At 45.9% G+C, this 16,980-nt stretch overlaps 1 protein-coding gene across 2 annotated transcripts in view; it reads right to left on the reverse strand.

Moving 5' to 3' along the window:
- FZD6 (frizzled class receptor 6) overlaps positions 1-13,454 on the reverse strand; it is a 46,559-nt gene extending 33,105 nt beyond the window's left edge. The window contains exons 1-3 of one of the 2 annotated variants that reach the window (XM_066578622.1): positions 13,298-13,454; positions 7,904-8,000; positions 3,555-3,924 (exon numbers count right to left, since the gene is read on the reverse strand). In XM_066578622.1, coding sequence (XP_066434719.1) covers positions 3,555-3,773 — 219 coding nt within the window. In that variant the 5' untranslated portion in view covers positions 3,774-3,924; positions 7,904-8,000; positions 13,298-13,454. The remainder of the gene's footprint in view (positions 1-3,554; positions 3,925-7,903; positions 8,001-13,297) is intronic. The other variant, XM_066578623.1, reaches the window with a different exon arrangement.
- Positions 13,455-16,980: the final 3,526 nt, after the last annotated feature.

Genomic DNA, 16,980 nt, shown 5'->3' on the forward strand with positions numbered 1-16,980 from the left:
GACGAGAAAAAACCATCACTGAGAGATGAGAACGAAAGGATTTACAACCGCGACATGACAAGGAGGTCAAAATATTGTCTCCAAGAAATGGAGGAGGGAAAACGTCCTTCGATTTATCACTCAGAAGAGAAGAACGATCCAAGATGATAACAAGGGCTTTCATACTAGTCTACCTCGTGTGGCAAGGAGCAATAATAAGAGCTCCAGAGTGGGGAAAATGTGAACCTAAAAAAATTTATGAGCCAAATGAACTTTTTGGTTGCCAAATATAAATATATATGTTAAAAATAAAGACTTGCTGAACTATATATATTAATTACATATACACATCCAGGGTGCCCACTCAGCACAATAGACCAAGATCATCCAAAACTCTCCTCCCAATAATCATCTTCAGTGAGTCACCACCCCAGTATAGTACAAGTACACAACCTAGTATACAATATCCAGAGCTCTACCCTGCCATATAATCACATTCGGAGCTCCCCCCTAATCCCGTGAACTGTAGTGAGGCAACTAACTCTTCCTTAAATTTCAAATTTGGGTCAGATGTTCCCACCCAATGACATGAACTGTGGCCTGGCACTGCCCCTCCTTCCCATTAGCCATCAAAAATCTTGCACTGTTCCTCCTGTACATTATAAACCCCTCCCAGCTTTCAAAGTCTTGCACAATATCACTTGACACTCACTGACATCAGCCGCTAGCAGCATGGCTCACATTACTTACGAAGAAAGGCAACCAGCTGATGCATAATAGAAGAAAACCTGGTCAAGGTGGATGAAGTCCCTGAAGCGCCTGGCAGGCGCAGAGTGGTTGGGAGCGGGTCATATAACAGAGGTGTCTAGCCTGAGGCACATTTGTTAGAAGAATTTTTTTCAAATACAGCAGGAAGGACAGTTGCAAAGGGCAACAAGATTGGAAAGTCTTGTCGCCATTTTCAAAGTTTTGGCACATTGTGACCATTTTGGTTTCCATCTGGACCCCTGCTGAAGACTTCAAGGGTTGTCTAGTCTAGAAATTTGACCTGATCACGACCCTCAATTAGTTGGAAGGAGAGTTGCTACAAAAAAACATTTTACGTTGGAGAACCTAGCGCATCCAAGCATTATAAGAACAGTCCACAAATTTCAGTGGGAACCATGCTATGCTTAATTTTCCCTGTGATGCTGCAGCAGGGAAATGGATTTCAGCTTAAACTGGGTTGTTCCATTTCTAGCTGTTTTGCTGCAGGAAGCATGCAGCACTGTATATTGCTCAGTGGCCTGGGTTGGTACTGCAGACAAGAGTACCATCCACCTGCAGTACCAACCTTGGCCACTAGGCAATATACGGTGCTGCCTGCTTCCTGCAGCAAAACAGCTAAAAGTGGGACAACCCTTTTAATTCTGGAGTGCCTGTGGTCAGCTTAGAAATAAAGCAGTTAAAATATATTAAAAACAAATAATTTGTTAAAAGAAGACAACCTCTTTTAGGCACCAGTAAATCTACTGCAGGGGCCATCTTGATTGTTATGTTAGTATCAACCATTGCATAAACATAAATTGCAAATAACTAATACTTAGGCACCAATGACCCTGCAATCTGTCCATCCGTGTCCTTGTCCAGAATACACCGATATAAGTCCTGCATATAACTGGGTATTAAAATTAAGGTTCCGTCATTAGTGGTTATACATGTATTAGATTTGCAAGTGCCAGCTACAAAGCCAAATATGCCAAGGCCGTCTTTCCTGCATGATAAGGCGGCCCTGATGGATCTTTGCAGTGTGCTCTAGCAGACGGTATAACCCTGATAATCGCAGATTTCTGGGAGAAAAAAAAAAAAACTTTTGACTTTGAAAGTCGCTGGATACAGGGACTGCGATTCCTCCAGATACAATGGCCTCAGGATACAAGAACTTCAACATATAATGGCCTTTCCCAATCCATTGTAAATAGAAAACGAGACTCGCCTCGCCATACAATATCTACAGTCTGGATCTGCTGCACATACACTTGGTTGGAAAGTGCAGCCGACCAGCATGGGCATTTCACTGGTAAGACTCCTGTATTACTGAAGTGCAGGCACTGACTGACTGTGTAGTAGCGCCTCCACAGTATAGTGCGGTACTACATGGTCTATACTACCATTTACCTGTACCTCATAGTACAATGCTACATGTATTGTGCTACTAGCTACATGTGTCAGGATGAGCTTCTCCTTCGCACATCATATTTTTCGGATACACGGGAGACGCTCCTGTCCTCACGTAGGAAGTGATTTACAGCTTCCAGCAGCTGTCTGACTTGCATCATCTATATTCATTAACCGCCTAGTTTTCTTTAATCTTCATTTTGCATTACTTTTTAGTTGACATTTTGGGGCTTCGGAACCAATTACCAGTTTTCCATCGAGTTATGGTTTCAGCACATGATGGTCATCCCGGAAGCAATTAATATTGTATGTTGAGGGACCGAACTATACGGAAATCCCTCTCAAAAGGCTGAGGGAAGTTTTGTCCGCCAAAAATAACTTCCCTTACAACAAACTCAGTGAGTTTGCAGAATTACAAGGCACCCATGTGCCAGGTCCACCAGACAGGGAGAGGGCACACTGGGTATTGGTATTAACTCGGACCTAAACAATACATTAAGGTTGTAAAATCTAGAAATCCTTGCAGTCTTCGCCCTGGTCATAAATCCTATAAAAAGCAGCAGTAGCCAAGCAGGTGGCAGAGCTATTCTAGTAAAAGCCATAATGGTTGTTACGTCCCTGCTCTTCCACAGCAATAAAGCTGAAGAGAGCTCTACTAGCCCAGATAGCAAGAAAAAAAAAAAAAAAAAAAAAAACACGGAAAAAGGGTGGTCTCCGTATTTTATTTTTGTGAATTAAAATTTCAGACTGCAATAAGATTGGGAAAATTTTCCCAATCTGACCTGATCCAAGTTTCCCCAATACATTACATTACATTAGTGCTTCACTATTCTGAACTATCGGAGTCTGAAGACTCCGCCAATGAAAGGACTGTTTTACCAAATTGACTTCAAATTTAAAGGAAGCTGTCAGGTCCCCTAATATATACACATACCCCTCTCGAGCTGGGCTGAGCCTCACAGCCATACGGCGCAGTGTTGTGCTGACTGCTTCTATCCCTTCGGTTATAAGAGATGATATTTTACCATCAGGGAAAATTACTTCAACTATTGTGAAAGCTTAAAAAAGTTATCCATCATCTACCTAGATGAAGTGATCCCAATCCTCTGTCCAACGGCCCATCCACAGTGGTAAGAAAGTGTATTGGCACTTACGACTCCATGCAACCATATGGAAGGTTCGGAGATAGCCAAGCGCGCTCAATCAATAATCCTCTAGGTCAGGCTTACAAGGGGCAGATTTGCTTCAAATTTGTAATCTGGACCCTCCACATGGAAAATCCATGGCATTTACAGTAGAGGTGATTTGGATAAGACTGCCGCAAATTCCGCCCCGTGTGAACACAGCCTTAAGGAGCCTTATCGTTTTATTTGAGCTGCTCACCAATAACTACTTTATAGTAAGCAAGAGGCACTTACCTCCATCTTAGTAGCTGCGATTGCTTGGTCGTAGTGCTCCAAAAGGTTTGGAAAGAAGGTCATATTGTAGGACATTCCCGTACATCTAGGCACCATGATGGGTTCACAAGTGAATAAACTGTGACCTTCCACAACAGGCAACAGTAAAGCGCACAGGATGGGAACCCCAAGGCACCACATCTTGGGAGACGGCTGAGCCTCGCAGTTATCACAGTACATCAAGTCCACGCTGAAGGGATTTTCATCAAGTATATGAATGGCACAATGTTAGGAAACTATGAAGGGGGACATATCCTTGCAGCAAATATTCCATGGAGGCAACACAATGGCGGGCTGAGGAACAATCCAGCGATTACTTCTGGTGGGCATCCTGTTTATTGGGGTACAGAAAATAAGGCGGTTAGTAAAAAAAAATAATACCACTCCGTTCCAAATGTCACAGTAGAGGTGTATACAAAATAGCAGCGGTACTGAACAATCCTGAATAAAAAGCTTTGATGATCAGGACTAGTGAGATCACTACGGTACATCGGATCAGTGATGTCACCAAACCTGAAGACGGGATCTGCTCAGAGGATTGCGTCCACAGAGTTGTATAGAACCTTCTCATGTCAGCAAGGCCGGCTGCATAGCTTTGCAGCCATTGTCCTGCTGACTTCAACATTGCCTTCCTTTTGCTTATAGTCACTCCTGATCCCTTCTTCAGGCTGCTCTTAAATTTGGCTCCCAACAATGTGTATGTGTCAAGTGTGTGGTCCCGAATTCTCACTGTGAATGGGTGACATTAAACTTAATTAATATTGAGTGGTGGGGACCACCTATGTCACAATCACAGCGTGGGAGGCAAGTTTAAGAAGTGTCCCTGCACACAAAAATTGGGTGGTTGGAGGAGTATAAACAAAAGACAGACATTGTTGGACTCAGCGGATCTGCACCAGTAGAGCTATGCAGCCGGCACCGCTAATGTGAGGACATGACAGGTCTTTAAACTAAACTAGTTAGGACATTGGCCCTGAGTTACATAGGACAGTTGTAGTACAGTCTACTCACTACAGAAATGAATATATTCCCAGGACCCGTCAGCCAATGCCACGGCTGCACTAACCTTGGGTGGTTTTTGATTAATGCCTGTGAAAGTTCTTATTTGAAGGCCATAGAAAAAGTCAAACCGACTCCCTGGCTGCGATGATAAATACAGGATGATGGTGGAAGGTGGTTTTCAGCTGCAACAGTTTTGCAGTCCATAGTTCCTTTATTAGATATTTCCCATTTAAATGGAGTCTACACACAAATAACACAACTATTGTCCTCTAACAATCTATCATGTTAGCAGAGCTGAGGGAACACCCCCCCCAATATCTGCCATCACAGAAGACACAGTTAGATTTTTCACCTATGCAAGCTTATTGTTTTACTGGAGATCAGCAGCTCCAAATGTCCATGGCAGCCACTCATCTGTATTCTACAGAAATAAGGGCCCATTCATACCAAGGAACGAGGTACTGCTGAATTCCGTTAAACTACAGGACAGAAACCAAATAGACCCCATTATAGTCAATGGACTCAATTCAGTTCCAACATAACATGGCTCCGTTCAGCCAGGGGGTGCAGGTTCGTGGTGCCATAATGGAGCAGGAAAAAAAAACCCTTTAGTGTAGATGAGCCCCGATATACATGTTCAACTAAAACATGTATTATTGGGGAATAGCTGAAAACGGTAACAAATACCTTATAGGCTGGGTTCACACGGGAAAGTCTGCATGGCAATTCCACGAGCAGCTCCTAATCCCGGGATTAGCCAGCAAAGTGGATGAGATTTTGCGAAAATCTCGTCCACACGCTGTAGCCAAGCCGAGCGGAAACGGACATGCCGCGTGGAATTCAATACCGCAGCATGTCAATTCTTTTGTCATTTCCGCAGCGGCCTCTCTCCTCTTTTCCTGCGTAATTCTTGCAGGGTTTTTTGTTGCAGCCATTCCACAAGAATTCTGCTGAAATTCGTCCGTGTGACCCCAGTCTTACATATCTTGGTTCCACAATGCTAATTAGCTACACAGCCACAAATTAGTCCAACACTAGCCCCAGGGCCTGATAAGGATCTGCTAATCTTCCCAAAAACCCCAAGATCAGATATTGCTATCTTCCCTTCAGCCCACTATGCAAAGATGGAGACAACAGATTAGTAGGGTTTAGAAAGGGAATTTTTGCAGACAGCGGCGTGACCCTCAGGAGAAAACATGAGCGGCTCCAACTTGCTAGCAACACACTTTACAAATACGGCTCAGTACACATCTAGAAGTCAATCCTACAGTGCTGGCTTCTGGATACGAGGCGTCTAGAGCTACATATACAGTATATAAGGTCACCTCAATTAATTTTGGGAACTGGAAATATGAATCTACCCTCATAGAGATATGAAGCCAGGAGGCCCAAATATAACTTTTCTTCACTATATATTTTATTACACACAGTATAGGGAAGAGAACTGCGGTACTACAGTAGTGTAGTATGTCTCCACCGAAAAACATGGGTTGGCCAGGCTTAGCTACGGGTAATGCCCAGGTCACGCCCAGAGCTGCCGTTTGGCTCCTGCACAAAGATTTCCCACACCCACGTCCGAGCAAGCTCACAGCTGAGCATTTATCCACCAAGACCTGTATGATCTGCAGAGCATCCCCGTGGACAGGACATCGGTGCGGCAGGGAGAGGAGACTTACAGCTCAGAGAGGGGGTCGTGGCATGGACGGTGAGAGCAAGTCTGGAGGGGACAGGAGAAGCGGAGATGTGTTAGCTATCAGGGTGATGACCGGTACATGAGAGTATGGGGAGACGTACGAGATGTACGGCCATGCGCATGGGAACCTGTGAAGGTGTGTGTGCAGGAGCCAATCGGCAGCTGTGGGCATGACCTGGGTGTTACCTGTAGCTCAGCCCGGCCAACCCATCTCTTCCGGTGGAGACATACTACACTAGCACCAAGAACTGCACACAACCAAATAAATGAATTTCCCACTGGAACGACTTGATTGTCATGGGCCTAGAATGTCATATAATATAGAGGGCCATTACATTATGTGAGAGATCTCGGAGGAGAAGGCAGTTACTCGAGGTGAGCTCGAGTAACTGACCTTATCGAGCGTGCTCGCTCAATTCTACTAGAGAACCCTTTAGACCTGAAGGAAAGGTATATGCAAGAATTCTGTCTAGTTGGAATTTAAAGAATTACCTAGATCAACAAGCAGCGATACTGCAACAGACTGACTTTGCTGATCTGTTCATTCCCCCTGTGACTATCTACTAGCTGTTGTGCATTGTTCAGATGAACGTTTTGACCAATACAAAAATGTTGTGGGCCAACGGCAATGCACAGTCACAAAAAAAAAACCAAAAAAAAAAACCACCACATCAACCGTATTCTTGTTTCTATATAGCACAAGAAAGACGTTGTCCTGCGCTTCTTTTCGATGTGTTCTCCCAAGGCTGCATCAATGTCATACACGCATGGCTTTTGTTTTGGAGCTTGACTGAATTACCTTTGACATTTGCACAAGTTATTTCCCCCAAGGCAAAGAACAGTGAGGATGGTCAGCGCTGTCATTTTTGACAACATGACACTCGGTGTCAAAAAAAGAGCTTAAATTCAAACTTTTTTTTTTTTAGGATTACCCGGGATTAAGAGATTCGTCAATGCCAGCTGAGATGTTATAAACTGCAATGCAAATCTGCAAACAAACATGTCATTCATCGGCCTCAGGCTTGGGCACAACTTGCATTGGACAGTATATAGACGTCCATCCGTGTAATGTCCGATCGGCACAGACACTACACATTGCATCTCTTATTCTTGTCCATGAAACCAGATTAGCAGAGGACACACTGCGAATATTTTCACAAGGACTATCGGTCCGTACGAAAAACAGTTCATGTGAATAGCCTCATAAGCTATAATAGGGCCATGCGCTGTCCGTCAAATACATAGGCAGCACACGGCCCAAATATACGACTTTGTGAAGTATTTATATGTATCCAATTCATCAGAGATCTCGCGATGGTCCAACATGGTCCTGTTTTTAGTATCTCATTCAAGGACGACTTTCCTCCCAACATACAGCAGATCCTAACTGTGGAAGTAGCTAGCACCCATCAGTTAGTTTCTAGAAAGGCGTCCTACTATAGACCTCCTAATTTAAAATGGTCTTCAACCCGGACTGCTTTCTTCTAGAACTGCTCCACTCTTATCTATAGAATCGGGACGGTCTTCACTTCAATGGGGCTTAGCTGCAGTGCCATACTTGACCTATGGACAAAGATGGCGCCATATCTGCAATGAAGCATCATGTTCTTCTTACCTCATACAACGCCTTTTCAGTTGACTGACGTAATAGCATCCCTGAAACAAGGTAATAGGGGACCGCGGACAGGAACTGATGTGACTAGATTCACGTACTGCAAGAAAGAATAGGATGCTTACAAATGAAGTAAGTAAAGGTAAAGTCCCCCGATGCAAGCACCGAGTGACCGACTCCTAGACAGACTTCCCCAGTCATCTCTACCCCCCAGCAAAAAAATATCCGTTTACACTCAACAGGAAATAAAGCCAATAAAACATGTAATTTCATGCAGAATATGTCTGTATTTACTAACAAATACGCTCAAGTGAAGCTGGCCGAACTGACAAGGACAAGGAGTAGAACAAGATCGCCACTCAGCAATCGCTTATTACAAAAAGCTATTCCTATTCTAGAAGCCTTCCTGCTGCCACCAAGATGGGACAAGTAGGCGTCACCAATGAGAATCAACACAGATCCACACCTGTGACAACACGGGATAGAACTTGGCTGGCCTCAGCGCAAATGTTTACATTACAATTGTGTAAACTCGCCAGAGAAAAAGGCGAAAAGCCAATAAGAACTCGGAAGAAGAAATCAACAATGTAGAAGGACAGATTAAAGGGTCAGCCTGGTGCGAGCCGCCCACGGAGCCCAGGGACGATATCCTTCACCATCGTCAGACTGTTGTCACTTGTTCCCACTCCCCAGACACCAGACGCAGGGCTGTCATTTGGAAAAATAAGTCTGCAATTAACCAATTGACTAAACAAAGTGTCAGTAACTCCCAGCTTTGTGCAGACCAAATCGTCAACATGTAATTAAAAAGGGATATTATGTCAAGGCAGTGAAATAAAACATGGCTGAAGGAGGAAGATACAGCAGTTACACCGGGCCCATGTGACTAAGTTTAGGAAATGGCTCAGACAAGACTGTCAAGTTTTTTGATGACATTCGGTACTAAAGGGGTTCTCCGGGACTTTTACTATTGATGATCTAAAATATTTAATGGAAGCTGCTCCTGCAGTGCTAAACCAGGCCTCTGTAATACAGATAGCGCTATCTGCTTCCTGCCCCCGTCCATGCTGACAGCAGTGACAGAATTCAGCAGATCGGTGGGAATCCCAAAAGAGGTGGACCTCAGCCAAACAACCACTGACCTGTCCTGAGGTTAGATCATCAATAGTAACACTCCTGGAGAAGCCCTTTAAGCCTGGGTTACACAATGATTGCGCTTGGCATGACTCAATACTCTGCAATGTCAGTGTCCATTAACTATGTGTATGTGTTTTGCAGCGCCGCTGCTGTCTACTGCTGCTCAGCTGCAGCGCCGCTGCTGTCTACTGCTGCTCAGCTGCAGCGCCGCTGCTGTCTACTGCTGCTCAGCTGCAGCGCCGCTGCTGTCTACTGCTGCTCAGCTGCAGCGCCGCTGCTGTCTACTGCTGCTCAGCTGCAGCGCCGCTGCTGTCTACTGCTGCTCAGCTGCAGCGCCCCTGCCGTCTACTGCTGCTCAGCTGCATCGTTGGGCCTGGAAGAATACAGACACCATTTGTGATGTTCTCCTGTGCTGCCACTAGGACAGCTACTACTAGAATACAGGAGACTAATATTGAAGTATTATCCTACACGTCACACTGCATCTTCTTTGCACATTTACCGGAGGCTCGGAGATAAATGGATCCATAGACCGGCACCTGACAGCACTATTCTATGCAGAGGCATCAAAAAAGATAAGAAACACATAACATGCGGCATACATTTATTTATTCCTTCTTTTACACAATGTTAGGCCCAATGTCCACGGGCAAATTTGATTTGCAGAATCCACGAGGGGCATCCACGTGGGAGATCTGCAAATCAAGCCGCCCATAGAGATACATGGGGACGTCCGCAAATGGATTAAAACATGCGGATTTGATTTGCAGGCCAATTGGTCAGGAAAGCAAATCGCAGCATGCTCCATTTTTGTCTGGATCCCGCGCGGACAGCTTTCATTGAAGTCAATGCAAGCCGTCCGATCCATGGCACACCCGCAGCTGACACTGCGGACGGGCGGCGGATCCGCAGGAAAGCAGGAGATAGAAAAAAAACTGTACTGCGCATGTCCCGGCGGCGAGCCGTGAGGACCTTGCACAATACAGTGAACCCGCAAGAGGAGGGATCCGCACGGACACCGCTGCCAGGGAAATGCAGGTAAGCAGGGCTCACTGGCCGCGGGCAGTGCTAGATTCCGTGTGGGATTCCCTGCATGGAATCCGCACGTGCCGTGGGCATGAGGCCTTAGCCTGAGGACAGTGGCGCTCCAGCATACAGCAACTCATCCATGTTGCATCCGCAAAACACAGACTAGGAAAAAAAAAAGAAACAGGCCCAAACTATTATTTTCTGCATCCCTTATGAATATGGACAGAACACGGATGCCAATAGAGTGCCATGTGTTCTTCTGAATCCCCAATGGCATCACAACCGTGCATGGCATGAAGATTTACTCATGATCTGCGTGAGGAAAGAACTAAGGTGCGTCTTGCAGCACCAACTAATATGGCGTTGTTTGCTGTCCAAGTCTGGACGGTGTTTTACCTGGACAGCATGGCGACTGGCAGAACGCTGGTGTGTCAATAGCCTGAGGATGGTGGGTGACATCCCTCCGGCCGTACTCCCACGGGCAAGAGCAAGCTGCACCCGAGACTGAGTGAAACTCACATCGCACAGCACATGGGACACTGCACATTGTATGTCCGCCTCTTGTGCAAGACTCACAAAAAATAGGGCATGCAGAGATTATTCAAACTCGGACCATTAGTCAGAGGGGGGGGGGGGGGGGGGGGGAATCGTTGATATTAACCCCTTAGTGACCAAGCTTTGTTTCCCCCCATTTTTCCATTTTTGTTTTTCCTCTCCCCTTTTTAAAAATCGTAACTCCTTTATTTATTCATCGACGTCACTGTATGAGGGCTTGTTTTTTGCGGGACGAGTTGTATTTTCAATGGTGCTATTTAATGTACCATAAAATGTACTGAAACACATTTACAAAATTCTAAATGGGGAGAAATGGAAAAAAATTAAATTCCACCATCTTTCGGTGCGTTTTGTTTCTACGGCGCACAAACTGCAACAAAAGTGACCTGATAACTTTATTCTATGGGTCAGTATGATTACTGCGATACCAAAAACTTTTTTTTTTTTTTTTGCTGTACTACTTGTATTTTCTGTCACAATCTCCTGCACACATTACATCATACGGCTATCGGGCAGGCAGTCTATTAAGCCACCCCACGGGGATTGCTGGATAGGCATTCTGCCATGACACCCGCACGGCTCCCTGTGATCTCAAAACGGGATTTAAATGCCGCTGTCAGAATTGACAGCAGCATTTAAAGGGTTAACAGCTCCGGGCAAGAATATTGCACGAGTTTTGTGCATTGCGAGACTCACTAATATGAACTCCATTCTTTTTATTGGACCTATTCACATGAGCGCTTTTTTTTCCTTGCAGCGATGCTACGAGGATACAAATTGCAGCATGTTATATCTTAGGGCGTTCTCTTGGAGCACCTCGCCCATTGTTTTCAATGGGAGCTTAAAAGACATCGCATGGCACTCGCATACCGTGTGATGTGAGGTTTCCATACCAAGCCTATAAATCAGTGAGAACAAGGGTCAGATAAGACAGATTTTTAACTTGCCTAGACATTTTGCCTCCAGAGGAGACAAGCACCAACAGAGGTGCCTGGCAGCTGCTTATCTCTCACCCAGGGGCGTAACTAAAGGCTCAGGGGCCCTGATGCAAAAGGTGAGATGCCCCCCCCCCCCCTCTATCTGTACCCGTACCCATACCTAAACCATGCTGCACAGAGGCATAACTTGAAGCTTCTGGGCCCCAATGCAAAACCTGTAACAGGGCCCCCAACTATAATGCTTTATTCATAGTACTGGGCCCCCTATATGGAGAAGAGCGTCCTTATGGGCCCCCTAAGCCTTCTGGGCCTGGGTGCAACCGCATCCCCTGCACCCTCTATAGTTACGCCCCTGCTCTCACCCTATAGCTGCTCATACTATATAGCATCAGATAAACCCTGGTGACTTCCACCAATGTGTATATTATGGCCGCCTGCAGACGGCCGGGTCGGACCCGCTCCCAGCATCTTCTGCGCATAGCGGAGCTAGCCCATCACCACTGACATTCCTGTGCGGGCCTCTGTGAGACCCGCACAGAAATAGTACATGCCGCATTTTGTTTTCCGCGTGTTTTCACGCGAACACATCGCGGCTGTGTGCATAGGATTGCGTTTTGCAATGGAGGCGGGCACAAATTCTGCGGGAAATCCCGCTGCAGAATTTCCACCCATGTGCAGGGGGCCCTATATTGTAACATAACTGAGTAGTTTCTGTGTCCGGCAACCCCTAATCTTATTCTCTTTATTGTAGTAAACAACAATGCTCAGCTGTATAGCTATAGGTTGTCAAAAGAGATAGTTGTCAGTTAAAGGGGTATTCCAGTCATTTCCGATTGATGTCCTATCCTCCGGATAGGTCATCAATATTTGATTGCTGGGGTCTGTCACACTGGATCCCCTCTGATCAGCTGATCCTCCGGCCTGCTGTCAGTGCAGCCAGACGTCCGCATCAGGATCGGAAGGCATTGTTCTGATTGATTTCAGTGGAAGGGGAGTGTTGACCACCAATTCGGACATCCAGCCCCACTGCACTGACAGCATGCCAAAGGATCAGCCGATCAGTGGGGAACTACCCCAAGTATAATTCATCAATAGTAAAATGCTTGGAATACCGCTTTAAAGGCCGTCTATATCATGTGCGCTACCATATCAGTCATGCTGCAGTTGCTCTCCCACTAAGGCCAGTGTCACACAAGCGTATTATAGCACGGACATAATATAGATGGCATTGCAACCGTAGGTCATCAGCATAGCATCAGTGTTTGATCTGCATTTGGTCTTACTTTCTATAAGTAGATACATACATTTCCATTAGCGCCGTATTACAGTCTGTAACACACAGGCCAAATATGGAGAAAAATACGCTCATCCAAAAGCGGACAAAGTTGCAAAACTCATTTGCGTATGCAGCAGGCGACACATGGTGTTGACTTGCAAGAAAGTCACATAATGTGACAGAAGAATACACCAGCCTCCCATGAAGCTGACCCCTACATGGCCCTTATGACCCCACTGCACCTGCTTCCAAAGAACACTAGAAAAACTTTCTTCCAACTTCTCCCCTCCTCCTCCAGCTGTCAGCATCTCCTCTTTTCATCACCACTCATCCCTTTATTGTCTGCTGATCTTTTCATTGCTGCTTCCCTGGCACTGGATTGTCCCCCTGGCTGCTCCCATTGTCCCCTGCAGAGGAGCCTCCTCCCTACCCCAGTACAGTATGGCAGCTCTCGGATCTTACCTGCCGGGCTGAGAAACTCTCCAGGGTCACCCTGCTGCTAGAATCCACCTTGTGTGACCCTCGGGTGATCACCCGGACTCCATACAGACTGCACCCGCCCCGGGAGCGATCCTCAGTGCCTGCTTGCGATCCCACGATGTGCAGTTCCTGAAGTTCACGCTGAAGCCCGCCCTCTGATTGGCTAATCCTGCCCCCCTTGTACTAGGCACGCCCTCTGATTGGCTGATCCAGCCCCCTTCTCCTCTAAACTTTCACTACTGATAAGCTCCTGTTTGTAAAGTGGTTTATGGGAGAAGGAGAATGAATTCTATCGGTTTATGGATCCTGTCATCCTGCGCTGAACACAGGAGCAGCTGTGAGCTCATCTATGTCATGATAAGAGCATGGGAACTCCACACACAGTACATTACTGGCTAACTGGCCGGAACTGTAGGGTATATTCACATAGGTGACTGCAAAAAATAATTTTTTGTGTGTGATTTTCGTACAATTTTGTGATTTTTTTAGTGTGATTTCCAGCTTTTGTGCGTGCGTATAAAAAGCAACTTTCTAAATCTCTTGTTGAAAATAATGGTTGCCATGGTTACACACATTTAAAACAGATCGCACTCACATCATGCAAGTGCAATCCATATTTTCAAACACATCCATTGACATATATACGCGATTTTTGTATGAAAAGTGTCCCAAAATACCACGCGCAACATTTTTTTTTACTTGGACATAAAAAATGCCAGAGTAAATATTGACATTCAAATGAATTTATTCCATTTTAGTCCGATTTCAAACAGATTTTTTCAGTCCAAAGATCGCATGGGCCAATTGTTCATGATGAGATTATATACTAAGGCTGGGTTCACACGGGACGGATTTGCTGCAGAATTTCCGTGCGGATTGTCCGCATGGAAATTCCGCACGTGGCTCCTAAACCCAGGATTAGCCAGCAAAGTAGACGAGATGTCCACACCCTGCGGCCAATCCGTTACGGACAAACGTTGCGGAAACGGCCATGAGGCACGGAAATTAAATACACAGCGTGTCAATTCTTTTTTTTTTTTGCGCAGCGGACTCTCCCCTGTATACTGGGCAGAAATGCAGGCAGTGAAGCCGCTCCATAACCCGCAGCTGCGGATTTTCAGCGGAATTCTTGCGGTTTTTCAGTGCGCCCAATCCGCAAGAATTCCGCTGGAAATCTGTTCCATGTGAACCCAGCCGTAAGGGTACATGCACAAGGGTGCTTAAAAGGTTGCACCTGAGGTTCTCAGGCACAATTCGCATTGGACAGCAATCAGATATCCGTGTGCTGCCTGATGTGCTGAACACAACACACTGAATACACCTACCGTGTCTTATATTATTTTTTGCCCCAAAAAGGGCACAGTGTCTTATTTGGGGGCGGGGGTGTGTCTTTTATTTACCTGGTCTGCGGCGTCCCGATGGTCTCCGGAGGCGCTGCGGCAAGTGTCCTCCCCGTCTGTCTGCTCAACTTCTTTCTAGCGACAGGGCTTTGAATACCCCGCCTCCAGCAAAGCGAGCGCTGTGATTGGCTAATCACAGCCGGCGCTCGATGAGCCAATCACAGCCATTCAGTGATGTCACAGCCTCCTCCCCCTGCAGAGAGAGACACCATATATCGGCTGGGCGTGAAAACCCGGCCTATATACGGTCGTCTAAATATGCCCTTATAATGTATTTTATAGAGGTCAGAGCTCTCTGCAAATTCCCTTTTTCATTCACACAGAGTTTAAGTGATTGCCCCACAAAATCAATATGGGATCACTATGGACCTTCACTAACCCTAAAAATGGGGTCCTATATGTGTATATATTGAGGAGAATCTACATCACCTCTATGTTTTTATACTGAGAACAGGCTAACTGACCTCTGTGTGCATATACTGAAAGACTGTAAAGTACGTAAGGAAGCGGCCATGGACTGCAGGGATGGAGTATGGCGTTAAGGCTAAGAAGGGGCTGCAACCTCCAGCATGGGGTTAAATATGAATAAAAAGGGGCGCTATCTTTAAGGGTAAAAAGTGAGGAGAGTGGGAGGGGTGGCACATTCTGCAGAGGGGCATCAGTATATGCAGTCTGAGGAGAATCTAACGCTCCTCTATGTGTATGCATATTTTATTCTTCGGTTCCTCTGAAGTAACCACGACTTCATAAAGTTTTCTGTGCCAACAACAGGTAAACACCTGGACCAAATTAACTCGGGCGAAGCCAGGTATATCAGCTAGTGTAGTATATGAATATGTATACTGCTCCCCATAGTGATGCAGAAGTGTTGTGTAAAAGCTGGGGCCTAAAGAACCTTAGGGTCTAGCTCTTGCTATGCCAGTGCATGAAGAAACAATAGTTACCATTAATAGTTCATTAACGCAGTAACACATATAGTGATGTATTGAGAAACATTAGTGTCAGTCTACAGCATAGGTTCCCAAACTTTTTTGCCCCATAGATCACTTGCCGATTTTTTTTTTTGTTTTCCGTAGACCCCTTGCCTGCCTAAGGTCGACTGTACACCACCGAGTCAGATTCCCCATGCGGGAGCCCTCAGCAGAATCCGCCCCTGTGCCCGGCCGGCATCTGTGCCTACCTGTCATTTCTTTTTCTTTTCTGTACTGCGCATAGTCTGCACAGCTCGCTGTTGGACATGCGCAATACAGGGGTTTTTTTTTAAACCCCTGCTTTGTCAATTGCGGATGGGCCACTCGGGATTCCGCAGTGCAAACCTGGCCGCATATAACCAGCCTAATAATGAATTTTCCTTAACTTATTAAAGGCAAATGCGTTTTTCACAGCTGACCCAGTGCTGCTCACTTAGAGGCCTCCTTCAGATGAGCGCTGTATTAGCGCAGTATAGGCGCATGAAAAGTTTGCAGCTATACTGCACTAAAGATCGCGTGAATGGGTTAATTCCAGCTACTTGAATTAGCCCATTCACACAATCTGAGGTGCGTGTTATCCAGCTCCCATAGGAGTCTAGGCAAAGCACGCACCAAAAATAGGTCAGGTCTAGAGATGAGCGAGCATACTCGCTAAGGACACTTGCTCGATCGAGCATTGTCCTTAGCTAGTAACTCCCTGCTCGGCAGAGAAGGTTCGGCTGCCGGCGCAGGTGACAGGTGAGTCTGTTCTAAGTATTATGTACACAATCTGTGTGAGGTGGATTACCTCATTTACAGAACCTAAATGTTGATGGTGACCTGCCTAAATGGTGCTCGCTCACGTGGATCCCAATTTACATCTCGTGCACCTCTAAATTTTTTTCTTGCTGACAAGGACCCCCAGCAAGTCAAAATCAATCCCTGGGGGTCCATATAGATCACATTGGGAACCACTGGTCTACAGATATGACAACTACCGTACTTTATGCTGCCGTCTCACATTCAGGTGCACCTGTTTAACGCTGGACTTCCAGGAAGTCACCCAGCCATGAGATAGTTTTGTTCCACAGGAAGAGGAACATTGTTTCATTATTTCCTGGACAGGTTCCCACACATTATACCAGCTGTGAACAAACCTATGAATGCTGGGAGATCACTAAATGACACGGCAAACAATACAAAAAAAGGTGAATGTGCCGAGGAAAAGTGTTCCCATATTTCATAAAGGATGTGCTAGAGGTCACAGGCTGGGGGGCCGGGTTTGGAAAACTCATTTTCAAGTACCATAATGGAG

The sequence above is a fragment of the Eleutherodactylus coqui genome, chromosome 9 (assembly GCF_035609145.1).
Source record: "Eleutherodactylus coqui strain aEleCoq1 chromosome 9, aEleCoq1.hap1, whole genome shotgun sequence".
Taxonomy (NCBI): Eukaryota; Metazoa; Chordata; class Amphibia; order Anura; family Eleutherodactylidae; genus Eleutherodactylus; species Eleutherodactylus coqui.